The sequence below is a fragment of the Nerophis ophidion genome, linkage group LG17 (genome assembly GCF_033978795.1).
Source record: "Nerophis ophidion isolate RoL-2023_Sa linkage group LG17, RoL_Noph_v1.0, whole genome shotgun sequence".
NCBI classification, from domain to species: Eukaryota; Metazoa; Chordata; class Actinopteri; order Syngnathiformes; family Syngnathidae; genus Nerophis; species Nerophis ophidion.
In genome coordinates this window covers 33,378,635-33,396,930 of record NC_084627.1, presented here as the reverse complement: position 1 = coordinate 33,396,930, position 18,296 = coordinate 33,378,635, and the positions used below count along the sequence as shown (strand labels likewise).

At 37.5% G+C, this 18,296-nt stretch overlaps 1 protein-coding gene across 1 annotated transcript in view; it reads left to right on the top strand.

Annotated features, from left to right (window-relative positions):
- tdgf1 (teratocarcinoma-derived growth factor 1) overlaps positions 1-15,342 on the top strand; it is a 30,382-nt gene extending 15,040 nt beyond the window's left edge. The window contains exon 6 of the mRNA XM_061877237.1: positions 14,795-15,342. Within this exon, the coding sequence (XP_061733221.1) occupies positions 14,795-14,901 (107 nt within the window). The 3' untranslated portion in view covers positions 14,902-15,342. The remainder of the gene's footprint in view (positions 1-14,794) is intronic.
- The last annotated feature ends 2,954 nt before the right edge of the window (positions 15,343-18,296 follow it).

The window sequence follows — 18,296 nt, the reverse complement described above, 5'->3', positions numbered from 1 at the left end:
AAACATGATAATAACAATAGCTTACTGTACAATGTCTGCTCTCACATTGATGATGACTGTTAGGATGTTCATATCTTCAATCATGATGCTTACAAAGGTTTAACGAGGAAACGTCTCCCTGTTTGTCTCCATCTCCGGGTATGAATTGAATGTCACAGATGAACAACCTCTAGATTCAAGGCTAAATCCTCCTAAAATTTTGATGAATGGCATTTTTTATATTCTAAAATAGCTTTGACGAGCTGAGACGTGGTGATGCGGGGGCAGCAGGACATCGCTGGCCACTCACAGTAAAGTGCTGCTAAAAATAGTTTGTCTGCATTAGGGCTTATACGTAATAACATCGGTAATATTTGGTTAATAGTCAGGTCATGATATGTAATGTAGTTAAGTTAAGTTAAGTTAAGTTAAAGGCCTACTGAAATGAGATTTTCTTATTCAAACGGGGATAGCAGGTCCATTCTATGTGTCATACTTGATCATTTCGCGATATTGCCATATTTTTGCTGAAAGGATTTAATAGAGAACATCAACGATACATTTTGCAACTTTTGGTCGCTAATAAAAAAGCCTTGCCCGTACCGGAAGTAGCAGACGATGCGCGTGTGATGTCACTGGTTTTAGAGCTCCTCACATCCTCACATTGTTTACAATCATAGCCACCAGCAGCTAGACCGATTCGGACCGAGAAAGCGACAATTTCCCCATTAATTTTAGCGAGGATGAAAGATTCGTGGATGAGGATATTGAGAGTGAAGGACTAGAAAAAAAAAGAAAAGTGAGAGCGATTCAGATGTTATTAGACACATTTACTAGGATAATTCTGGAAAATACCTTATCTGCCTATTGTGTTACTAATGTTTTAGTGAGATTATATAGTACCTGAAAGTCGGAGGGGTGTGGCCACGGGTGTGGTGACGGCCAGTGTCTCCGGTGGGAGGAGGTAATAGTCCGCAGCTGCAGGAGGACGTGTGCTCCGCTCATAACTACGGTAAGAGCCGATTTATTGCCACAATTTTGTCACCGAAACCTGCCGGTTGACATGTGGTCGGGATCCATGTTCGCTTGACCGCTCTGTTCCATACTAAAGGGACGCGTGGCGCAGTGGGATAGTGGCCGTACGCAACCCGAGCGTTCCTGGTTCAATCCCCACCTAGTACCAACCTCGTCACGTCCGTTGTGTCCTGAACAAGAGACTTCACCCTTGCTCCTGATGGGTGCTGGTTAGCGCCTTGCATGGCAGCTCCCTCCATCAGTGTGTGAATGTGTGTGTGAATGGGTAAATGTGGAAGTAGTTTCAAAGCGCTTTGAGTACCTTGAAGGTAGAAAGGCGCTATACAAGTACAACCCATTTATCATTTATTATAAAGCTTCACCTTCGGGAATATTAAACAAGGAAACACCGGCTGTGTTTGTGTGGCTAAAGGCTAAAAGCTTCCCACTTCCATCTTTCTACTTTGACTTCTTCATTATTAATTGAAGAAATTGCAAAAGATTCAGCAACACAGATGTCCAGAATACTTTGTAATTATGCTATTAAAGCAGACTACTTATAGCTTGGATCGGGCTGGAAAAAAATGTCCGCTAAAACGCGAGACGTCAAACGCACGCGTCATCATACCGCAATGTTTTCAACTGGAAAATTTGCGGGAAATTTTAAATTACAATTTAGTAAACTAAAATGGCCGTATTGGCATGTGATGCAATGTTAATATTTCATCATTGATATATAAACTATCAGACTGCGTGGTTGGTAGTAGTGGGTTTCAGTAGGCCTTTAAAGTACCAATGATAGTCACACACACACTAGGTGTGGTAAAAATGTGTAATTTTGCAATCAACCCATCCCCCTGAGAGGTGAGGGGAGCAGTAGGCAGCAGCAGTACCACGCCCGGGAATCATTTCTGGTGATTTAATCCCTAATTCCAATTTTTGATGCTGAGTGCCAAGCAAGGAGGTAATGGGGCCCATTTTTATCGTCTTTGGTATGATTCGGCCGGGGTTTGAACTCACAACCTACCAGATCTCAGGGTGTACACTCTAACCACTAGGCCACTGAGTAGGTGTTTTGGATCGTTATTGAGAGCGTCTTGTGGACGGAATATTAATGTATTTATTTATTTATGACTCAGAATGCATAAAAAAGAAAAAAATATGTGTCCATGTCTGACATAAAGATTGTGAATGATAGACAGCGCCTATCTGTCTAATTTGTGCATATTTCCAGTATGACTAAACTGATACTCCGGTGATGTCACTCTATGGAACTTACTGAAGACGTTCGGAGTGGAATATTATAAATGGCTGACTGAATTTGTGGTATTTTATGGTGTTTAGACAGTATTTTCACATACTTTACGGATTATAAATACAATTGGATATGGTTTAATGATTACAATGAAACACAAGTAAGCATATAGAGTCAACTTGTTTTCAACTCGACCGGTACTTTAACAACAGCTTTGGTGTCATCAATAAAATACATTTAAGAAGTTGGTAGGGTCGGTGTTCTGGCAAGACGTGCTCCCTTTTGGAATTTGTACACCCCGGCGCATCAATTTGAATCCCAGGAATGTACAATAATTACCCTAAGTAACGTTATATTTTGTTTTTTGTCACTTAGTATAGATGTTTAACACTACAAACTATTAAACCGGGGTCTCCACCCAGTAGTTTGTGAGTTACCAGTAGCTTGTCAACTGATTTTGAGAAACTTACCAAGGTGTGAAAGAATATTTGCTTGAACTCAGTGTTTGTATAACTATTCAAGTCAAACATGAAATTACCACTAAAGAGCATAAAGGCAATAACCAAATTGTGTAAAGATCTGCTTCGTAAAACAGTGCAATTCAAATGTTGCCAGTTATATAATACTATATACCAGGGGTCACCAACGCGGTGTCCGCGGGCACCAGATCGCCCGTAAGGACCAGATGAGTCGCCCGCTGGCCTCAAATAGCAGCACTTACCAGTGAGCTGCCTCTATTTTTTGAATTGTATTTATTTACTAGCAAGCTGGTCTCGCTTTGCTCGACATTTTTAATTCTAAGAGAAACAACACTCAAATAGAATTTGAAAATCCAAGAAAATATTTTAAAGACTTGGTCTTCACTTGTTTAAATAAATTCATTTATTTTTGTACTTTGCTTCTTATAACTTTCAGAAAGACAATTTTAGATAAAAAATGCAACCTTAAAAATTATTTTAGGATTTTTAAACACATGTACCTTTTTACCTTTTAAATTCCTTCCTTTTCTTTCCTGACATTTTAAATCAAAGTTCAATTTTTTGTTTTTTATTGTAAAGAATAATAAATACATTTTAATTTGATTCTTCATTTTAGCTTTGTTTTTTTCGACGAAGAATATTTGTGAAATATTTCTTCAAACCTATTATGATTAAAATTCAAAAATAATATTCTGGCAAATCTAGAAAATCTGTGGAATCAAATTTAAATCTTATTTCAAAGTCTTTTGAATTTCTTTTAAAATTTTTATTCTGGAAAATCTAGAAGAAATAATGATTTGTCTTTGTTAGAAATATAGCTTGGTCCACTTTGTTAAATGTTCTAACAAAGTGCGGATTGGATTTTAACCTGTTTAAAACATGTCATCAAAATTCTAAAATTAATCTTAATCAGGAAAAATTACTAAATTATTTTTTTTATTTTTTTCAAAAATATTCGAATTAACTAGTTTTTCTCTTTATTTTTTTCGGTTGAATTTTGAATTTTAAAGAGTCGAAATTAAAAATAAACTATGGTTCAAATTTAAATTGTCATTTTTTTTGTGTTTTCTCCTCTTTTAAACCACTCAATTAAGTGTTTTTTTCATCATTTATTTTCTACAAAAAACTTTCCGTAAAAGGAAAAAAAATGTACGAAGGAATGGCAGACAGTAATACCCCTTTTTTTTAAATATATATAGATTTATTTATTAAAGGTAAATTGAGCAAATAGGCTATTTCTGGCAATTTATTTAAGTGTGTATCAAACTGGTACCCCTTCGCATTAATAACTACCCAAGAAGTAGCTCTTGGTTTCAAAAAGGTTGGTGACCGCTGCTATATACCATACTAACTTTATTAATTACACAACCCACATTTTTGAACTGGAATGATTTTTTCAGTTTTTTTTCTGTTTTTTGTTTTCTGTTTTAAGGTTAATGACTGATATTTTATGTGTCTGAGTTTTTATAAAAGTGCTTTAAAATTAAATGTATTAACATTGTGATTATTATTTTTATTATCATAAAACACAAAACCCTTTGTCAAAGTATTTCAAATAAAGATTAAAAAACCTGCACTGGAAATAAATGCATACTAAAATATTAAAAGCAGACAAACATTTTTGGTACAACATATAATTTTTAAATGCTAAATGTTCTGGCAAAAGAAGCAGACTCCCTTTGTTTGGGTTGAAATAGTTATTAAAATAAACATTACAAAAATAAATTGCTGTCGGCCATTTTTCATTTTGTAAAAGTACTGTAGCTGTAGGAAGAAAAAGGCTGGGGATCCTCGTATTAAACAATAAAATGTATGATTTAGCAGCTGGGATGGGCTCCAGCCCCCCACCGTTACCCCGACAGGGACAGGCGGTAGAAAATGGATGGATGGATGTCAAAAATCAAGTGTCCCAGGGCATGCTGGGGGCCACTTTTTGTTTTCCAGCGCAAAAAATACAACTTAAGAAATCATACATTTGATCTTTTAACAAATCAACAATCTTTGAAGGTTTAATAGTTTGTAGATTGAAATATGTACAGTACAGGCCAGAAGTTTAGACACCCCTTCTCTTCATTCAATGCGTTTTTTTTATTTTCATGACTATTTACATTGTAGATTGTGACTGAAGGCATCAAAACTATGAATGAACACGTGGAAAAAACTGAAAACATGTTTTATATTCTAGTTTCTTCAAAATAGCTGCCCTTTGCTCTGATTACTGCTGTGCACACTCTTGGCATTCTCTCGATGAGCTTCAAGCACACTTGTGAAGTGAAAACCCTTTCATGTGACTACCTCTTGAAGCTCATTAAGGGAGTGCCAAGGGTGAGCAAAGCAGTAATCAGAGCAAAGTGTGGCTATTTTGACGAAACTAGAATACAAGACATGTTTTTAGTGGTTTAACCTTTTTTTTTTCATCGTTTTGATGCCTTCAGTGACAATCTACAATAGTCGTGAAAATAAAGAAAACACATTTAATAAGGTGCGTCCAAACTTTTAACCTGTACTGTATATTAAATGACACAATACAAAAACACAGTGTTATTTAGTGTAACGATTGTACTCTTGTGAAAGGTTCCTTCAATGTGCACTTACATGTCTGCATCAGGGGCGTTGCCAGACATATTTAAATGGGGCATGTGCCCCACTGTTGATCTGCAGTGCCCCAGTAAATATTTCACCAATAAAAAAAAACGCTTCAGAGTTTTAAGTCTACATAACATGGACAACAGCGCACATACAACTTAGTATGGTAATTGATTGCTACTGTATTCACTCCACGAAATAGTGAGCACATGGCTACTTAATATGGTAATTTATTCACGTGTGGATCGAGACTTCGGTTGAGAGAGGGGGGGGGGGGGGGGGATTCGAATCACTGCGTGAGGTAGGTGACGTTAGCCAACAACAATTTGTTGATTACAATATTTTGATTTTGATTTGACTCAAACTGTAACTCCTAGATGGATTTAAGAAAGTTATTCGCCCGCAGCAGGGAAGAAGCAGCAAGGAATGAGAGATGTAAGTGAAGTCCTAGCTAGCTAGGCAACATCATTGTCTTAAGTTGATGCTAAGTTAGCTAACGTTATTCCTTGTATCAAGACAAACATATTCATTTGCTGTACGAGCTGTCGGGGGAATTTCCAATGAACATGAAACATAATGTTGGTTATTGTCTGCTGGTTCTGCATCAATGATGATTTGGAGTAAGCATGTGTGAGTTGAGTGCTTCTCAAATGGTTTATCTTCAGGAAGAAAAACATTTTTCCATATCATCAAGTCGTGAGCCAAATGTTTAAATCATTCAAGTTTATTTCACAGAAAAATAGCACAGTAGACTTGTCTTGTTAATCGGTGTGACTTTGACTAAAATAATCTTGTTTTGTCAGCAGAAAAATGGCTACAGCTAAAGCATCTGGTTTTGTTTCCAGAAAAAATAGTAACATTTCTGTATTTGTTTTCAGAAAGATGGTTGAAAATATTGCGTTTTTTTGCCCCATTTAGATTTAAAAAAAAATATATTTCCATGTCTGTCCTGAGTCCTCCTCCAACTTGTTAGTCGGTTTGCCTTTTGCTAAAATACTCACTAATAGTCACTAGAAAAATGGCTAAAAATATCTGGTTTTGTTGCCACAATTTGATTTTTTTCTCCCTAAACTTTTTTTTTTTTCATGCACACATCTGACTGCCCCGCGACCCCGAAAGGGAATAAGCGGTAGAAAATGGATGGATGGATGGACATCTGACTGCGACTCACTGAAAATGACACACAATCCACTTTTATGTCACGACCCAGCAGTTGGGAACCACTGGTCAACTGTATAACAGTTACTGTAATATTTCCATGTCTGTCCAGAGTGATTGACCACTTTGCAAAAATGAAAACGAGACGTTACAGTTTACTTCTCAGAAAAGGATTCCCTGAACAGACACACAACAGTTGTTCATTTATTCTACTACTGTGGCTTTATTGTTTTGTGTATATTTTATAGTTTTGTGTATCTGAAATCGGATTAGCCACATTGCCATAAATGGAAATTAAATAATATAAAAGAACCCAGAGATGTAAGGGTGCTTTATTTTTTGTTTTACTTTTGTAGATGTTAAATTTGCAGATGATTACTGCAATATATATTTGAAAAAGATTAATTGCTCTTCCTTTTTGCTTTTACCAGTAGCAGTTTAGAAGTCTGGAGTAAAAAAGTGCACAAGTAGGTCAAATGCATTAGTTAATTTCAGGTGGTTAATCAAAGATCCATACAACATAGTCTGATATGATTTCATAGTTTAAAGCACTATTTATGTATTTTTCATGTTAAATAAGTGCTAAAAATGTTTTTGCTTGCGGGCTTTGCACGCTCACATGAATTATTGGTGCCCCAGGTGTGCCCCAGTACAGTATTAGGTCCAGTGACGCCCTTGGTCTGCATTCCTTGGGTTCATGCGCAGATGATGGGGATGTATGAATTCCAGTAGGGAGCACGTACTGGTGCAGTCCATAACAAGCCTGTACCACCTGTCCTGCTATATGCATTACTTTCTTCAGGGCAAGGACAACGTACATGCTGTACAATGTACAAACTAGACATATGCAATAAGTGTCCTTAATTGAACAATATTGCAGTTTAAAACACAACATACCGTATTTCCTTGAAAAACCGCCGGGGCACTAATTAATTTGAAACCTTTTCTCACTCCTGCGCTTATTCAAAGCATGCGGAAAAAGTAAGCAGGCGTTAATAATTTTAAAACCTCTTCTCACCCCTGCACTTAACAATGGCATGCAGTAAAAAATTGAGTGTGCTAAAAAAATAAATAATAATAAAAAATTATTCTGCGTCGGCGGCCCGTTGGTTGGGGACCACTGCTCTACAGCATGTCATCGCGCCCACTTTTACACCATGCTGTCTGCGTGCCGGCCGGACGCATACATTTCGCTGCTTTTTGTACGAGACTGCAATGCATACTTGGTCAACAGCCATACCTTTTACACTCATGTTTGGAACATAAACAACTTTAAAACTCTTACTAATATGCGCCACACTCTGTGAACCCTCACCAAGCACATTTCTGGAGAGCATTGGCTCTGTGGCACATTATAAACGCAGCATAGGGATTACCCATAATGCCGTGCATCCGTGACTCTTGGCTATATCATACACGCGCCCTCAACCCCACCCACCTCAACCAACACATGGAGAGGTGGTGGGGGGGGTTTGGTGCCAGCGGGTGTATGGACTGTGTAGCCTGGAGTCGTGGATGCATTGCATTCTGGGTAGGTGTTGTGTTGCGTTTGTGGTGTGTTGCAGGGCCGATGTTCTCCAGAAGTGTGTTTGTCATCGTTCGCGGAGTTTGGCGCGTATTGGTAGGAGTGTTGAAGTTGTTTTATATCACAACCATTAGTGTGATCTGTATGGCTGTGGAACAAGACCCCTGGTTTACACACAGTAAAAGTTAAAAAATACTCCTCCACCTTTTGGAAAATGATGGCAGGAGAAGTGTAACGAATTCGACCCGGCGGTAAAAGTAAGCATGCGCTTATTAATTTGGGGAGCGAGTTTTACCCGGCAGTAATTCAAGGCGGGTGCTTTTAACATGCCCGGCGGCTATTCAAGGAAATCAAATGATCAAAGTTACATATAACTTTCAGACATGAAAGTTTCCATGTAAGAAGCATATTAAAAAAGTATCCAGTGACAAACTCATCTTATTCAATTTGCTGTGTCCCAACTTATTGAATTATTGTGGCCACCCAAAAACAATTCCTACTCCCCTTCAACTCAATTAAAGATATCAGTCCATTTCAAATGGTTGACACTGAATAGGTTTGTGTTTTTCATATGTACCTGCCATGGTCTCGGTTTGACTAATTTTACTTGAGCAAACCTTTTCTAACATTCCACACTACAAAATACTAAAAATATGTATGATTCCTGCTGATATTGTATCGGATCAATATCAGTAGCCAAAGTTCAAATATCGGTATCATATCGGAAGTTTGGAAGTGAGGACTTTGATGGTTACTGTAAATGTGAAAAAGTACAGTAGAAACCAAATGTCTGGACACACCTTCTCATTCAATGGTTTTCTTTATTTTGATGACTATTTACATTGTAGATTGTCACTGAAGGCATAAACACTATGAATGAACACGTGTGGAGTTATGTACTTAACAAAAAAAGATGAAATAACTATAAGCATGTTTTATATTCTAGTTTCTTCAAAATAGCCACCCTTTGCCCTGATTACTGTTTTGCACACTCTTGGCATTCTCTCAATGAGCTTCAAGAGGTAGTCACCTAAAATGGTTTTCACTTCCCAGGTGTCATTGTTTTGATGCCATCAGTAAAGTGATGTCATTAAAATAAAGAATACTCATTGAAATGAGAAGGTGTCCAAACTTGTTTCCTTTACTGTATATTTACACTGGACAAGAGTAAGAACTGTTGGAAGGGCTAAGTGAATATTATTGTCATGAAGATTACTCCTGACATGGGCTGGCCTTGCTTGTTTTTGACATGTATCAATTAAAAGGAGCAGTTTGTAACATTTATGCGGCTGTCAAAGGGCACAAACATTCCAAAGTGTTGGAAGCATTATTATATTTTCAGGCTTTGAACACGTAAACTTCTCCCCATGTAACACACACGCATTGGCTTTCTTTGTTGTCAGCTACTGATAGCGATCAAGCAAAGGTGAGCGACTCTCATTAGCATTGAATGTACAGTACAAGGGTCCCCAAACTTTTTAAATCGGGGGCTGCATTGGGCTAAAATTTTTTGGGTGTGTGTGTGTGTGCATGTGTGCGTGCGTGTGTATATATATATATATATATATATATATATATATATATATATATATATATATATATATATATATATATATATATATATATATATATCTATGTATGTATGTATGTATGTATGGATGTATGTATGTATGGATGTATGTGTGTATTATAGATGCGCGGTTTGCGGTCTCATCCGCAGAGTCCGCGGACAAACCGCAGGTCGGGCGGTTGACATGACGAAAAAATAGATTTTAATTAGAATTGGTCGGGTGGCGGTTGAACCATCCGGAAATATTTGGTATGCATGGTTCTGTGATCGTTATCCTTTGCCATTCAAAGTGCCATTTAAGACCCGTGTCATAAAGCGAAGAAGACAATAAGAGACGATATTATTCTCTTGAATAACTGCCGGTAGCCACCCAGATGTATTAGGGCGTGCTATGAAGCCATTGGCTTTGTCGCCTTCTACAACATGTACGATCTGTTTGTCAGTCCAGCATCATGTTGTGTGTGGCTTCCGGGGCAACTCGCACACGACTGCAAGGCATACTGGGTGACACAGAGTACACTAATGGTTGTGATATAAACAATTTTAACACTCTTAGTAATATGCGCCACGCTGTGAAGCCACACCAATTAAGAACGACAAACATATTTCGGGAGAACATCCTCACAGTAACACAACATAAACGCAAAACAACAAATACCCATAATCCTTTGTATTCATGAAACTTCCTGACTATTTTATACACCCCGCTAGCAGCAAACCCCACCACCCCCGTGCGTCGGTAAGGTGGGCGGAGTTGCGGGCGCGGGGGTGTAAAATATATTCAGGAAGTGTCACAAATACAAAGGATTATGGGTATTTGTTATGTTGCGTTTATGTTGTGTTACTGTGAGGATGTTCTCCCGAAATGTGTTTGTCAAACTTGTTGGGTGTGGCTTCACAGCGTGGCACATAGTAGTAAGTGTTAAAGTTGTTTGTATCACAACCATCAGTGTACTCTGTATCACCCAGTATGCCTTTCAATCTTGAACGTGTAATTGCGGTAGCTGCACACAACATGTTGACAGACCAACATTTGGTTTGTAAATGTTGTTGAAAGTGTCAAAGGCATTGGCTTCACAGCACGCCCACATTCTTGTAATCAGGATGAACTCTATTGGATAGTCGCGGGAACGATAGTGGCTCCGATTGTCATCATTACTCTGTGAAACAGGTTTAAATAGGTCTGTGAGTGGTAAAGGCGGACAACCTCTGATGTATTTTGGCGGGCAGGTACGGTCCTGATAAAATGTTGGTCCGGGTGGATGACGACTTTCGTGATGCGGATGATATAATTGCCTATCCGCGCATCTAGTGGGTATATATGAATGTGTGTGTGTGTGTGTGTGTGTATATATATATATATATATATATATATATATATATATATATATATATATATATATATATATATATATATATATATATATATATATATATATATATATATATATATATATATATATATATATATATATATATATATATATATATATAAGGGCTTCACGGTGGCAGGGTTAGTGCGTCTGCCTCACAATACGAAGGTCCTGCAGTCCTGGGTTCAAATCCAGGCTCGGGATCTTTCTGTGTGGAGTTTCCATGTCCCCGTGAATGCATGGGTTCCCTCCGGGTACTCCGGCTTCCTCCCACCTCCAAAGACATGCACCTGGGGATAGGTTGATTGGCAACACTAAATTGGCCCTAGTGTGTGTGAATGTGAGTGTGAATGTTGTCTGTCTATCTGTGTTGGCCCAGTTATAAACATTCATTCACGTTTTTTCTTTCCTTCATGGATCTAAACTTTAATGCTGCCGGTATTTTTTTCTATATTTTTATTGTAATGTTTTCAGAATGTGTTTGTTCTATTTTTGGCCAAAGTAAGACAAAAAAAAATAAAAAATCTGAAGTTGTCTTTATTTTTTAGTTTTAATGCCATGATTTTAATAGTCCGGCCCGGGTGTGCACAGATTTTCCTCCATGTGGCCCCTCAGCTAAAATGAGTTTGACACCCCTGGTATATACTGTACGTACGTACCGTATTTTTCAGACTATACATCGCAGTTATTTTCATAGTTTGGCCGGTGCGACATATACTCCGGAGTGATTTATGTGTGAAATTATTAACACATTACTCTAAAATATCAAATACTATTATTTATCTCATTCGCGGAAGAGACAAAGAAAATGTCAGTAATCGTCACACACACGTCAACCAATAAGAATTCGGCGGGGGAGGGTAATGGCAGAAGTGCATTGTGGGTCATGGAATGCTATCTGCTACATGCTACTGCCGTAGCTATTAAAATGGATCATTTCATCGTTGGCGGTAACTTATAAAAACTGAGAAGGGCTGAGCAAAAATGGCACCGAAAGGGAAATCATGTACTGCAGATTACAAGCTGGACGTAGTGAAATATGCAGCAGAAAACGACAAGAGAAAGTAGCCCATACCTTTGGAGTTGGCAGAGTTGTTTAGAAACGACATCGAGGAAGAAGATTTCATGGGATTTTTCGATTAGGAGTGACAGATTGTTTGGTAAACATATAGCATGTTCTATATGTTATAGTTATTTGAATGACTCTTACCATAATATGTTACGTTAACATACCAGGCACCTTCTCAGTTGGTTATTTATGCGTCATATAACGTACACTTATTCAGCCTGTTGTTCACTATTCTTTATTTATTTTAAATTGCCTTTCAAATATTCTCGGTGTTGGATTTTATCAAATAAATTTCCCCCAAAAATGCGACTTATATATGTTTTTTTCCTTCTTTATTATGCATTTTCGGCAGGTGCGACTTATACTCCGAAAAATACGGTATTAAATGTATGCATTATCCTGTTACAGTATATATCACATTCTATATTGTGTTTTGGAAAAAGGTTTTCATAAACGTTACTTAATTCATAAAAAAATTATTCAAAAGAAAACACATTTTTATGCATATGTAAATGTATTCAGTTATAAACATTCAGTCTCTTTCTTCTTTCCTTCATGGACCTAAATTTTACCGGTATTTGTTTCTATATTTTTATAGTAGTATTTTCAGAATGTGTTTGTTCTATTTTTGGCCAAAGTAAGATAAAAAAAACAATCAGAAGTTGTCTTTATTTTTTATTTTTAATGCCATGATTTTAATAGTCCGGCCCAAATGTGCACAGATTTTCTTTCAAGCGGCCCCTGAGCCGTGTGGAATTTGAGGGGTGTCAAATGAGTTTGACACCCCTGGTATATACTATATACTGTACCGAATGTACCGTATTTTTCAGACTATAAGTCGCAGTTTTTTTCATAGTTTGGCCAGGGGTGCGACATATACTCCGGAGTGACGTATGTGTGAAATTATTAGGTCATTACCATAAAATATCAAATACTATTATTTATCTAATTCGCGGAAGAGACGACGAAAATGTCAGCAATCGTCAACCAATAAGAATTCGGCGGGGGAGGGTCATGGCAGAAGTGCATTGTGGGTCATGGAATGCTAACTGCTATATGTTATATGCTACTGCCGTAGCTATTAACATGGATCACTTCATCGTTGGCGGTAACTTATAAAAACTGAGAAGGGCTGAACAAAAATGGCACCAAAAAGGAAATCATGTAATGCAGATTAAAAGCTGGACGTAGTGAAATATGCAGCAGAAAACGACAAGAGGAAGCGGCGCATACCTTTGGAGGTGACAGAGTTGTTTAGAAGCGACATCGAAGAAGAAGATTTCATGGGATTTATCAATTAGGAGTGACAGATTGTTTGGTAAACGTATACAGGGTATCTGCGGATCCTTAAAAAGTCTTAAATTCATGTATCTTAAATTAAGGCCTTAAAAAGTATTAAATTTATTAGAAATTCCTAAAATGGTCTTAAATTCAGTACTCAATGGTCTTAAATTGTCGGGCCATTTTTTTTGTTTGTTTTTTTCGGGGCACGTCTTTGAGTAAAAGTTATGGCACTTCTTTGAGTAAAAGTGAGTGATTTCAGCTCACTCATTTTTTCTTTGTATCTCAAAGAGATACAAAGAAAAAATGAGTGAGCTGAAAAAAATAGAGGCAGAACTCGTGAATGAGAACAGCCAGCTGAAGCTCAACTGAGGCTCATTTGAGTGTGTGTTCAGTGTTTTGTTGTTGATGTTTTAATACTGTTTTGCACTATTATTGCACTATTATTGACCAAATGTAATTTATTTTTACCCTCACCTCGGTTATTATGTTTTTACTGGCGTTGGTGTTGGTTTGTTTTTGGATGTAAAAGTTTTTGGATCCCTCAAGATTTTAGATAAGCTGTGGTGCTTATCAGTTTGTTTATTAATAAACACACAAAAAGTAAACTTGACTGATTGTCATTGAGGTTGTAGTACAGTGGGATCCCCAACCATCGCTTATATTTATAGATTTTTTATTATTTTTTTCGGTCTTAAATTTCATTCAAGGTGGCATTAAAAAGGTCTTAAAAAGTCTTAAATTTGACTTGCTGAAACCTGCAGATACCCTGGTATAGCATTTTCTATGTGTTAGAGTTGTTTGAATGACTCTTACCATAATATGTTACGTTAACATACCAGGCACCTTCTCAGTTGGTTATTTATGCGTCATATAATGTACACTTATTCAGCCTGTTGTTCACTATTCTTTTTTTATTTTAAATTGCCTTTCAAATATTCTTGGTGTTGGATTTTATCAAATACATTTCCCCCAAAAATGCAACTATATATGTTTTTTTCTTTCTTTATTATGCATTTTCGGCAGGTGCAACTTATACTCCGAAAAATATGGTATTAAATGTATGCATTATCCTGTTACAGTATATCTCACATTCTATATTGTGTTTTGGAAAAAGGTTGTCATAAACGTAACTTAATTCATAAAAAAAATATACAAAAGAAAACGCATTTTATGCATATGTAAATGTGTTCAGTTATAAACATTCAGTCACTTTCTTCTTTCCTTCATGGACCTAAATTTTACTGGTATTTGTTTTTATATTTTTATAGTAATATTTTCAGAATGTGTTTTCTCTATTTTTGGCCAAAGTAAACAATCTGAAGTTGTCTTTATATTTTATTTTTAATGCCATGATTTTAACAGGTTTTCTTTCATGCGGCCCCTGAGCTAAAATGAGTTTAACACCCCTGTATATACAACCGTAGCTTAGCAGTTAGCACAGCAGCTTAAATACTGTAAGGTTAAGATATGATGTCTGAATAATTTACTTCTGTGTTTTGTAGATGACTCGGAGGACGTGCACTGGTATCGTTCCTCCGCCGCCAGGACGCTTCGGACCAGCTGTTTCCTGAACATGACCCTGCTTCTGACGCTTCATATTCTTCTATGATATTCTGTGCTGTGCAGAAACGAGACACTTCCATAACTGGTTTAACTCTAACGGTATTGTAAAAAAACAACTATTTATTTTATTGAAGGGATATGCTTGATCAGCAGAGGAGAAAAATACCTCCAGGAACTGGCAAGCGCTCGTTGGTTCCTGATGAGTGAACCATTTCAAGAGTGGCCATAAAGCTGATCACAACAGACCAGCAACATCGTAATTCCTCATTCCGATGCTGGAAGAACACTGAGGAGAGTTCTGTACATAACGTTTTTATGAAAATCTATAATATTTTTGGGCTGCTTTTTCTGAAGGAAAGATCAATTTTTTTTTGTTATGAACTTAATGTGTTTTTGTCTGACAGACAAGCGAGGTGACGAGACAGGGTAAAACATGGATGTATATGTATGCATCATCTGTTTATTAAAGTAAACGTGTCTAAACTTATTTTCCAAAGTTGTCTGTACTTGTCCCAAAACAATGTTTGCTGGACGGGGGTATGAGACATTTTCAAAAATAACTCAATTTACGAAAGGAGTGGCTAACAAACATTCAGACTTTTTGAATAAAAACACAAACAGTCATTTACTATGTAAATATTTACACCAACACTAATAACTACCAGTGAAGGGTAAATGACGCCTCAGTGAGTGCATGGCACACTCACTAGCTGTATTGACACAGCTCTGATAATGTTTTAGTGTTTTGGTTATATTATGTTTGACCTGCAAATGGATTGAATAGTTAACAAAAATATTTTTTGTTTTTGTTTTTTAACGAATAGCTACAAAAAAGGAAGGTTTTGGCATTAAATCAATGATATAGATAAAGTTGGCAATCCATTTGTGGAAAGGTCAGGTCAGTCAATGTTTTGGCGATCCATTCAACACTATTGGAATATGTTCAAATGAGCACACTGTTAAATATCATTGAAATATATTTTATAGTGTTCACAAAATCTAGCTTTAGTCATTTTTGTCTTTAAAATGCATTTCATCAGTTGACTACATGTTTTCCGCCATAGTGGAAATTTCACCAAGTGCTTGAAAAATGTATGTTTTTAGAGAATGACGTTTTCGCATTCCTAATACATGATAAAAAACACTGGTAAACTCCTGAGAGTTATCATAATTCTTGCATTAGAATAATCAAATATACAACATATTTAAGATTTTAGCCTGTTTATAAAAATGTTAAACAAAATCATCCTTTGCTTTTTCAGCTTTTTCTGTTATTTGCTGCTAGTCGATCTCTACAAAACAAATGAGTGCACGGGAGTTCTTTTGAGTAAATGTACTCTCATGTTTTTTGACACTCTCCATATTGACAAAGCAGACACATTGTAAGTTTCAGACTGTATCCCCCCCTCAACTCCCCTCGCTAATGTGCTTTCCTTCTGTTATCTGTCGGTATTTCCAGTGAGAGTCTCTTATCTCCACCATTTGGTGACGAGGCTTGGATTGACTCTCGGCCGCCGTCTTATCTTAAACACACGTAACACATGTTCTTCTTCTTCACTCTGTTGGTGTGCTCAACCTCGTTTTAATGAATTAAGGATGATCAAACACAATTAAGCGGTTAGTTTTGGGACACGGAATGTCAGAAGCTGACACATCGGAAGTCAATCTAATATTTGAAAAGTAGTCAACTGTTTTCTATACAGTGTGGTGCTTCACTTGTTTGTAAGTGAAACAAGTGGTTGTCATGTTACATCTATGTTAGTGGTTCTTAACCTGGATTCGATCGAACCCTAGGGGTTCGGTGAGTCGGCCTCAGGGGTTCGGCGGAGGTCAAAACAGACCCGACTCATCGTGTAAATACAAACTTCTCCCTATCGGCTTATTACGGATATGGCAACAGCAGAAGTCAGACTGATTTGCAGGTGTTTAATTTGTGAGTTTATGCACTGTGTTAGTTTTATTTGAACAACGTGATGTTCATGCACGGTTCATTTTGTGCACCAGTAAAAAAAAAACATGGTAACACTTTAGTATGGGCATCATATTCACCTTTAATTGCTTATTCACATGCAAATTAGTAACATATTGTCTCTTAACTAGTCATTAAGTTCTTATTAATGCCTTATTCGGCAAGGCCTTATTATAACCCTAACCCTTTAACCCTGACCCTAACCAAATAACTCTGAATTAAGTCTTTATTTTATTTTAGCCAAAATGTTCTATTTCTACCAAGAGCCTCTGCAGCCTTAGCCGAGCAGGGCGCCGCCACCTTGGAAAGGTCACAGAAATTTATATATCCTGTGACACACTCAGTCAAACTGTCAATGTCCCGTGCATGTGGGCTGCAGAGTACATCCAAGTCTATGGTGTCAAAACAGTCCCTCAACTGCTCACAGACCTTTTCAGTCCACTCCATCACACTTCTCCTTTGTGGTGTCTTTTTTTTCTCACCACAGACAGGGATGTAATGTGGCAGAGGATGAACATGCTTGTGATCAGAGCGTCTAAGAGCGGGCAAGGAGGTGGCTGTGTATGCGTCCTTGACATTAGCATACAGCAAGTCCAAGGTTTTACTCTCCCTTGTGTGGCACTTCACACACTGAGTGAAGGTTGGCAGGGTGATAGAAAGGGTGGCATGATTAAAGATTAAAGATAAGGGGAAGGGCTTGTGGGTGCTTTGATTGCAGCTGTGATACCCTCTGCTCTATGCACAATGATGTAAGTATATACTGTTTGTAATGTAGTAACGAGCACATTTATAAAAACATTTGATATTTACGTATTTTGCAAATTTCAAGCATTCATTTGAAAAACTTATCGAAAAGTTCCACTTTTTTTTAACATCACTGATTACTACTAATTGCAGACCGGGCGGTCTGCAATTATTCGGGGCGGTGTAACTCGGTTGGTAGAGCGGCCATGCCAGCAACTTGAGGGTTGCAGGTTAGATCCCCGCTTCCGCCATCCTAGTTACTGCCGTTGTGTCCTTGGGCAAGACACTTTACCAACTTTACCAATGGATATATTGTTAACCTGTTTACTAAAAAAAACCTATGAAATATACGGTAAAATACTGGCAGCTTTGGTTGCCAGGAATTTAACGTAAAACAAATTGGGGCCAATTTTAGTTTTGGCAATCAATGGTATAGTCTTTAAAAGGTGGGAGGAAGCCAGAGTACCCGGAGAAAAGCAAACGCAGCCAGGGAGAGAACATACACATTCCACACAGAAAGAAGCCTAACCCGGATATCGGACCCAGGACTTCCCAGTGCCACCCACACCGGTTTAAATGTAAAATATAGATATTGGGTTTCACTATGTAAAGCGCTTTGAGTCACTAGATAAAAAACGCTATATAAATATAATTCACTTCACTTCACACTTCACCTCGTGAGAGCCAACAAACATGTGGGACGGAACCAGGCGTCCTTCAACGTCGTT